Genomic DNA, 9,440 nt, shown 5'->3' on the forward strand with positions numbered 1-9,440 from the left:
GACAAAAAAAAAAAACGGGTGCACACAGAAGCAGTGCCTTACTTTTAATAAAGAGAACGTGCTGCCACAAAATGAGGGTTCACCATGTTTAGAACAGTCTTGACGCAGTAAGCATTTCAGACAATCATTGTGCTGTTGGTTACGTCCGCGGTAAACTCACGCTGAAAACGTTAAAAGAGGAAAAAGCGGGAAAGCGTATGGAGAACAGAGAAAAAACAGAAATTGTAAAAGTAAAAAAGTACACAGCATAAAAGTAGATAAAGATCCATACGCAGCCATCTCTTAACCACTGAAACCGCATCCCATCCTTGAAAACTACAAGGGATTCTTGTAATGAAGGCATAAAACCCCTTTAATAATATATTTATTGGATGAACTAGTAATCACCTTTATACTGCTTACGCGTATAAAGTAAGGACCCTTTGATCAAGCGTGTAGGTGATTAAACGGCGCGGGCATCAGAGTAGAATGGTCTATCTCGAGTATTACCTGTAAAAGCACGTAGCATATACATACATCTAATAATGAAAACCAGATACAAGAACAGTCTACGGATACAAAGTGTTGAAGGTGTTCTGTAACAGAATGACAGATATTTTTGTAATATCCCGCTGGTACTTCGTCAGTCCATTTGTGCATGAATTACTGAAACAATAAAAATTCTTGATCAGTCCCAACGCAGTTCTGGGCTAATGAACACTCTTAAGAAAAAAAATTGCATTTGCTGGAAGGGTTCATCGGAGTGTTTTCGGCACAGTGAAATGCTGTGGCAAAGGGCGGAAAGTTTCTCAGCGGGACATTGCACTCGTCGATATTGGTTTGTCGCTTCGCGCAGATTGTGTAGCAGTACACCAAGAAGAAAATCTGATCGTCCGTGAAATCCTCCAGGTGAATCACCTTGAAGTCCTCAAGGATGCGTTTGTCGCGACCTACAGCGGACAAGTAGCCATGGAAAGCTAACTCCAAACCGGGGATGACCGGGAACAAACGCAGCGGCCGGAACTCCGTGCGAGCACTTACGTTGCAGTGAGATTTCTGGGAGAGCACTGCGGATGCAGTGGAGCCGAGCCACAGACGAGTTTGCGCCATTTCGTCCACCGTTACGCCAACATCGTCAAATGCTTTGACCATTTGACGAGCTGCGAAAGCTCCCAAGCCACCGTACCTAATCGCTAGTGTGGCATTGTTGTAGAACACCGGTGCGTCGAGGTTTCCAAAGGCTAGTCTCATGATGTTCGGTAAGTATAGGTACGACTCACGTCCAATGCGAGGGAACAGTCTGACGCTGTAGACGTCCGCAAAATGATCATGGTTACGAAGCTGGCGGTAGACTCTGGACGCGTTCAGGAGGTTCACCATGAACGCATTGCCAGTCATGTTGGGGAACACGCTGTAGAGCTCCTCCGTCTGCTTTTTGTTGAAGAATTTGCTGCCGGGAAGAATTAAACGGGTCATTTTGTCGAGCTTGAGGAAGACCGTCCGTTTGCTCTTTTCATCCATCCAGGGGAGGGCGTTGATGATGCTTTTCGCGTTCTCGTTGACCCTGTGCAAGAAGCTGAAGACGTGTAGGCGGTCTGCTGTCCTGCCGAATCGGTCATTCATTGTCTTCCAGAATCCGAGAAGTCCGAGGCGTGACTCGACGTATTCCACGCATGCATGGCTCCTCAACCTCGTGAAGTCATCGGACATGTCTGGGAACCTGATTGACGGCTCCCCGTACACTGCCCACAGGTGAGTCTGTATGAATACCCAAGACAGCCCAATGATGAGCCTGTCGTTATCAAGGCTCATCAGCAACCTTTGTAGGCTGTCAAGAATTTTAACGTCTTCGATAATGACGATGCTTTCAGCCGTCCAATTAAATTGTTCATCATGCTTGGCAAGCAAACTGAGCCAGAGACTCGTAGGAAGGTTTGACGCCTTCGTGCCTATAGCGTTTAGACTGAGCCACTCCTGAACGGGTGCATCGTAAATATATCCGAGTTTCTCATCTAGGATGGCTGTTTCTAAGCTCAGAAGGTCACTTGCCGTAATGTTCTTCAGCGCGTCGCGAGCGCCAATAAGGGCAAGATGTTGATCTACGTAATACTGGTAGTTTTCACGTGACTTCTGATTCCTCACTGACAGCTCCCAGGCATTGTCAAGCTGACCGCGAGATATCAGCAGTGCAATGGAATCGCGCATGGCAACTGTGCTCATGTCGAAAAGAAAGTTCATATCCCAGTTGACTGCCAGATTGACCATGACATCGAGCGGGTGAATGTTCTCGTTCTTGTGCTCAGGCCAGAAGAGACCGACGGAACTCCGTAGCTCAGAGAACGCCTCGAGGTTCTCATTCCTATGCTCACTGGCTCGGATGCAGCTTTGATAAAACTGCGTAGCCTTGCTTAGTTGAGGTCTATCGGTTTCGACTTCCTTCACTGCCAGCTTGATCGCGGCGCTCTTCATACGGTCTTGCGTGCTCTCTTGACGTTTGGGGTCATCCCGCGCCCCGCACACATAACTGTGGAAGTCTACGCAAGGGTTAGCCGCTCGGTTGATGGCTGAGCTGAGCTCCTTGCCGAAGTTGCGGCAGTCCACTGTTAAACACAAAGCCACACGCTTCTCGGGGGGACGCGGGGAAAGGATATACCACAGAAGTGCCACGCCGATGACGGATAGCAAGATGGCGGTGGCGCCGATGAATTTCATCACCCTGGAGCGATATCTTGCTTCGCTCGCAACTGCTGTCATCACTTTGGTGTACTGAAAAGCAAAACATGTGCTCGAACTCATAAGCGTGAAATTAGGGTCCAGCTGCCGTATCTCTGTTTAATGATCAGGAAAGTGAGAATAAAGTGGGCAACCTTTATAGCCTGTTTTTTTTTGTGTGTGTGTGGTTTAGGAGTCCTCGGTTTGTTACATAAACGAATTTGAATGGCATGCATTAAAATATCACAGAACAGCATAGGGACAACGTTACCGCAATAAAAGCTATTCACGTCTTACTCTGCTTTTTGAGTCGGAGCCCCTAAGAGAAGTCGTAATTTTTGAAAGTATTGGAACGGTTGTTGATAGGTCTCCTGGAATCGTGTTCTGAAAAGAAAAAATAATGAATATGAGACTTCGCCAAATGATTTTACCATCGACAAAAGGGGCAAAGTGGTTGCATATATTCTTGCAGCCGTATCACAGCACAAAAACAGCACACAAAAAATGCTTTCCCTGATGCTCTTATTTGCGTTTCCCATAAGTGTTTCCTTCCCAAGTTCCTTGGTTTTAATACACGTTGAAAGCAATTCAAGCCAAGGTTCGGTGTTGTTCTCTCCCTTCTCTTTCCTTACAGGGGGAAAATGGGCGTTCTTTTTGGTAGCTTAAAATAGCCTCCTTTGTTGCGCTACACGTTTTGGTTTTATTATTTTGTGAATAATAAACTATGCGTTGCTATTATTTCTTTTGGGCTAAAATAGATGCTAAAAAATTAGCCACAACTTGTAAAATTGCCCTCGTACCTAAAAATTAAAAATATTATTTTTTCTGGGATGTACAGAATGTTCGATTTCTCACATGGCCACTACATGGAAAAACAGAACTCCTCATTTGAATGGCAGTTTTAGTACCAAAAAAAAAAAAAAATGCTGTGCTTTAGATCTGCTGTATCTACTGAGACGAGCGGAAGCTCTAGTTAAACATTTTTGCAGATTGTTTTGCCTGGTTTCTAAGTCGAATCGTTCTCTCACTGGGCACGGCTTCCATGGCTGCGCGGAGTGAGTACTGGAAATGATCGTAGCTGCCGCACTGCGGCGAAGATGCCGCTGTGGCGGCCCACGAAGCGGCGGCGCGTCACTTGTTTAATCACGTGGTTGGCTACGCCTTTAGGCGAGCGGTGGAACGCGGCAAGAAGTGAGCGATGAGGCTACGGCCACCGCAGCTGTGGCATGTCGTGCCGTATGACTCTGGCCACTCCTCCGGTTTAGAGGTCAAACGGCATCCTTTGTCAAAGTTACGGCTCAGAGACCAATAATACACGTAAAACGAGGCCAGCGACAAAACGAAAGAACCGGTGGCCGGACGCCCATGTTACAGCCTGGGTTTTGTCATCTCTCATAACTGAAATTGAAGTAACAAGAAGTCACGAGATCTCTAAAGGTTTTGAGCTAGCCATTCTTATTTACACTTAGACGCCTGCGCCCCTTCCAAACCGTTCAAAATATGCAACCTGGAGCGAAATAAAGGAAAAAAGCGCTGAAAACTAAACTTTAGTTCTATGATTACGTGCTGTATGCCGAGGCGTGTTTGTAAGCAATGTGAAAAAATTCGAAATCGTCGTGGAAGTCATTCTTAGCGGACTAATATGTGAAAAACGTCTTCCGGCCGCAGTCAGAAAGTAGCGCGTCGAAAAACAAAACACTGAATACTAAACTTTAGTTGGATGATTACATGCCAAATGGCACAGCATGCCCGTAAGTAACGTGGAATGCACCGAAATATCCGCGCGAGGTTATAGTTTGAGAGCTAATGATTCTCACTGGTAGCGGTAGGGAGAGTTAAATATCTGCGCATGCTTCACTTCGGCGAATTTTCGCTAAATTCGGTTTGCTAAGAAGGAAATTATTATTAGTTGGTTCACAAGAATGGAAAGGCGCAGTATCTGTCACACTTGTGTCTGTGGACACCTGAACCGAACCGTAGGGGGAGGGGGAAGGTGGGAGTTAAGGTGGAAAGAAAGAAAGAGGAGCCGTAGTGGAGGGCTGCGGAGTAATTTCGACCACCTGGGGATCTTTAACGTGCGCTGACATCGCACAGCACACGGACGCCTCTTCGTTTCGCCTCCATCGAAACGTAGCCGCCGAGGTCGGGATCGAACCCGGGTATTCCGGACAGTAGTCGGGCGTCTTACCACTGCACCACCCCGGCGGGCAAAGAAGGAAAGCCTAAAATTAAATTGAATATAACATGAGCGAACCGGACGCGTGCGTGGCAGTGACAATCATTCTAGTTTGTTCTGGGGAGCGCGTCACGACTGGAGTTCTTAGAAAAATCCCATGCAAAATGAGCGTTCTGCAAATGAAAACGTTATAAGAGGAGCAGGCTTTCATGTCATTTTGAATATGATTACTTATACAACTTATTTCACAATAAAAGCTTTCCAAATAAAAATTAAAAAGCACTGCAGAATCTGCAATGGGAGTAATTCGAAAGCACAGATGCTGCTGTTGGTTGCTTCTAGTAGCATAAGCATAATTGGTTCAGAGGAAGGGAAAGGCGCAGTATCTGTCACACTTGTTGCTGTGGACACCTGAACCGCGCCGTAAGGGAAGGGAGGAAGGTGGCAGTGAAAGTGGAAAGAGAAAGAGAGAGAGAGAGAGACAGAGAGCGAGCGAGCGAGAGAGAGAGAGAGAGAGAGAGAGAGAGAGAGAGAGAGAGAAATAGGAACCGTAGTGGAGGGCTGTGGAGTAATTTCGACCACCTGGGGATCTTTAACGTGCGCTGACATCGCGCCCCGCCGGGGTGGCGCAGTGGTAAGACGCCCGACTACTGTGCCGGAGTTCCCAGGTTCGAACCCGACCACGGCGGCTGCGTTTCGATGGAGGCGAAATGAAGTGGCGTCCGTGTGCTGTGCGATGTCAGCGCACGTTAAAGATCCCCAGGTTGTCGAAATTACTCCGCAGCCCTCCACTACGGCTCCCCTTTCTCTCTTTCCACTTTCACTCCCACCTTTCTCCCTTCCCTTACGGCGCGGTTCAGGTGTCCACAGAGCAAGTGTGACAGATACTGCGCCTTTCCCTTCCTGTGAACCAACCAATCAACCAACTGACATCGCACAGCACACGCCTCTAGTAGCTTAATTCACTAGTAGTTTTGATTTGGAATGGTATACCTGACGATATTAAACTGAAAAGAAACTTTGTGCAATCCTTGAAAAAGTTCCTAATGAATATGTGAAGTTATGGTGTATTGTTTTTCTTCTTCTGAGGAAGTGTGTATTGTGTACGCTTGCTTTTGTTTATCTCTAAATTGTTGAGAATGTGACTTTTTATTTTATGAACGCAATGTATCGTCCTCGCATGCTGCATTTAAAATGTACAATATTGTGATGGACCCGAAACTAGCCTCTGGCTATGAGTCCTGGAGCATTGTGCGTATTGTGTGTTTGTAAATGGATTTGTTTGAATAAAAAAAATTCACTTCTTGTTTGCCCATTTTAGTCTTTGGTACTTTCAAGTTGAACGCCAATCCCTATGCCCTGTTTCGGCTCTACTTCCGGTTGCGTGACGTCACATCCTTGAAGTCACCTTAAATTACTTCTTGTTTACTCATTTTAGACTTTGGTTATTTCAAACTGCTCGCCAATCCCTTCCTATGCCCTTTTTCAGCTCTACTTTTGGTTGCGTGACATCACATCCTTGACATCACCTTAATTGACTGACTTGAATTAAATATTTTAGTATTTGGTACATTTAATTGTGGCGCCGAGTCATTGGCTGAGACTATTTTCGCCTTCACTTTTACATACATTGCCTCTAATTAATTACCTAATTAACTTATTTGCCTCATTATATTTTCGGTGCCCCACTGGGTACCACAGATCACGACTCTTCACCATACCGCATTCCATTGCTCCGCACCATATGGTATACTACGACATACGTTTCATTTAATCTTGGTGCTAACAGATTTCCTTACACTCTAAACAAAACATAAGCCTAAAAGGAAGCAAAAATGGAGTAGCATGTAATCTAGCACACTTTTAGGGGAACGATACTCTCTTCAATTTTTCAGGTAGATTTTCACCACTAACCATATGGAATGTTATACTTTGGCAGCAGAAGCATATCTTCGTAAATATCTTAATTGGTGTAAATAACATTTAAAGGAGGAAGTGAACCGCTGCACCAGAGGTTTAGATAATATTGAGGACACATTAAACCTCATTTAAAGTAAACGTAATTGCTAGAACTTCGCATATTTTCAAGTGAGAATAGCTTCCTTATTGCTAGCGATGAAAATCTGCGTTAAAGCTGGGACAGCATTATTAGGGAGTAAGCTAGAGGACAAGCTACTCCGTTTTTACTTTCTTATAGGATGATTCGTGAGTGTAAGTACTTCACTTGTCCTCTAACATTATCCAGAGCGCAGTTTTCGACATCTGCTTTTAAAGTTCATGCTGCCTCAAGATGTGTAGGAAAGCTCGGTAGAAATGTCTGAATTCTTGGTGTTAGAACAGCTTTATTCTTTGCCAAAAAAATATCGGAATAAAGTTAGGAATTTACAGTATTTTTCAGTAATTCTCGATCTCGATACCTTGTCCAGTGTGAGAGAAACTACAATTTAAATGGAGAATATATTTCTCAGTATCAGTAAGAATGCTACAGCATATGATCAGACTGATGAAGAAAACAAATCAGTAGTAAACTGCAAGTATTTTAAGAAGTAGCATTGTAGCAGCCCAAGGGCGACAAATACTGCATCGGTTTATCGTTGGGTTTAGATTTCAGAGTGGATTGTCTCCTACCACGCCCCTTGAATCTGTTCCGATTGAAACTTTTGGTTTCCTTCTGATATGTAAAGGTTTAAAAGCAGTTTTTCTACAACTCTTCGAAGACATCGTATACCACTGTAAAACATATCAGAAAGACATCCAGCCATTCAAATTTTGTACCGCACTGATGCAGTACAGGCTCAGGAGCATTATCAGGCGAAAATGAGCAGCTGTACTTGTGTACTTTAGTGGCGATGACCCCGTGGTGTTAGCAAGCGCGGCACAGCTGCAGCTTTGCTCCTGGTACAAGGAACTAAAAAATAAAAAAACTCTTACCTTGCCGTCCATTTCATCTGTAGCACGACGCCTCGCAGGCTTGCCTTCTTTTCCCTCGACCTCGTCTTTTGTAGGCGCTGAGCCGACCAACTTCCCAACTGAGGCTGAGCCCACAGATGACGCATAGACGTTGGATTTTCGCCGCTCCGCCTTCTCCAGCTGCGCAGTTGAGGCCGACTTCGTGGAAGACGCAGAGATACTGGATTTCCTGCGCTCCGGCTTCTCCAATTGCGCACCTAAGGCCGCTTTCGCGGATGACGCAGATATGCTGGGTTTTCTGCGTTCCGGCTTCTCCGATTGCGCACCTAAGGCCGCCTTCGCGGATGAGGCAGATGTGCTGGATTTTCTGCGCTCCGGCTTCTCCGATTGCGCACCTAAGGTCGCCTTCGCGGATGACGCAGATGTGCTGGATTTTCTACGCTCCGACATCTCCGATTGCGCAGTTGAGGCTGACTTCGGGTGCGACGCAGAGAAGCTGGATGGTGTGCGCCTATGCTTGTCCAACTTCGGAACTGAGGCCAACTTAACGGATGACGCAGAGATGCTGGATTTGCTGCGCTCCAGCTTGTCCAAATTTAGAGATGGAGCTGGCTTCGCGGGCGAAGCAGAGGCGCCCGGCATTTCCTGCTTGGGTTCATCCGCTTTAACGGTTGAGGAGGAGGACGGAGACGAGCCGGACGTTTTGGACTTTGGCGTGTCCATCCTTGCGGAGGATGCCTACTCGTTGGTTAAAACCGGCACTACTGTCTCCCTGAGCCCGGCAACCTATGCGTTTCTAGCGGAGGGTGACTTCGCTTTCAATGAAGACAAGCTGGCTTTGCTCGACTCGCGTATCTAAATGTTGTCTACGTCGTTGAGGGCTTGAGTTTCAAAACAGGGGCGAAATGGCGGACCGAGAGAATCGAGCTTCTTCTTCTTCTTCTTCTTCTTCTTCTTCTCCCTCTCTATAATGGCACATACCCACAGTGGGGAATTGGCCAGAATTTGTTGTAGGTGACATAATAAAATTGATAATGTCGATTTGACTGTATGATAGATAACCTAATAATTGGGAGTTAGTGAGAGACAGATGAAAGACTGATCTTCTTTCTCACATTCATATATAGACAGAACGAGTGAGACGATGGGTAAAAAAGAAAGCACAGCCACCCTAGAAAAGGACATTAAAAAGTGCCACTGGATGTTAAGAGAAAGATAACGGTAATTAAAATTCAGTCTGCTACTATTGCTTGTTTTATTGAGTCTGGAATTGTGCGGAAATTTTTATAGCGATTACTGCTAGAGGTGACTTTCATCAAGAGCATTGTTATCCTAATTATCATCGTGAAAGTCAGCCTTGATATGGAGGCGAAATGAAGAGGCGTCCGCGTGCTGTGCGATGTCGACGCAGTTTAAAGATCCCCAGGTGGTCGAAATTACTACGTAGCCCTGCACTGTCGCTCCTCTTTCTCCGCTTTCACTCACTTTCCCACCTTCCTTCCTTTCCCTACGGCGCGGTTAGGCGTCCACAGAAAAAAGTGTGACAGATACTGCGCCTGTCCTTTCCTGTCAACCAATTAATATATTTATACAGTCACTGCAAAGACGAAGTGTCCTTCTTCATTCCCCCCGCCGCAGTGGCGCAGTGGTTACGGCACTCGAC

The 9,440-nt window shown here is 45.9% G+C and overlaps 1 protein-coding gene across 1 annotated transcript; it reads right to left on the minus strand.

Annotated features, from left to right (window-relative positions):
* Nucleotides 1–702: 702 nt before the first annotated feature.
* On the minus strand, nucleotides 703–8,500 carry LOC146176774 (neprilysin-2-like). Its single transcript, XM_084581383.1, has 2 exons — nucleotides 7,799–8,500; nucleotides 703–2,745 (listed from the first exon to the last, which is right to left on the minus strand). Exons 1-2 carry the CDS (start codon nucleotides 8,498–8,500, stop codon nucleotides 703–705), a joined length of 2,745 nt encoding a protein of 914 aa, XP_084437509.1.
* Between the last annotated feature and the right edge of the window lie 940 nt (nucleotides 8,501–9,440).

This window comes from Amblyomma maculatum, chromosome 10 (genome assembly GCF_055883805.1).
Source record: "Amblyomma maculatum isolate TAMU_Amacu chromosome 10, ASM5588380v1, whole genome shotgun sequence".
In the NCBI taxonomy this organism is placed as follows: Eukaryota; Metazoa; Arthropoda; class Arachnida; order Ixodida; family Ixodidae; genus Amblyomma; species Amblyomma maculatum.

Coding starts and splice junctions, on each gene's coding strand:
- LOC146176774 (XM_084581383.1), bottom strand. CDS start 8,500: ATGGACACGCCAAAGTCCAAAACGTCCGGCTCGTCTCCGTCCTCCTCC. Junction 2,746..7,798: donor CAGATGAAATGGACGGCAAG/GTAAGAGTTTTT, acceptor TTTGCTTTTCAG/TACACCAAAGTGATGACAGC.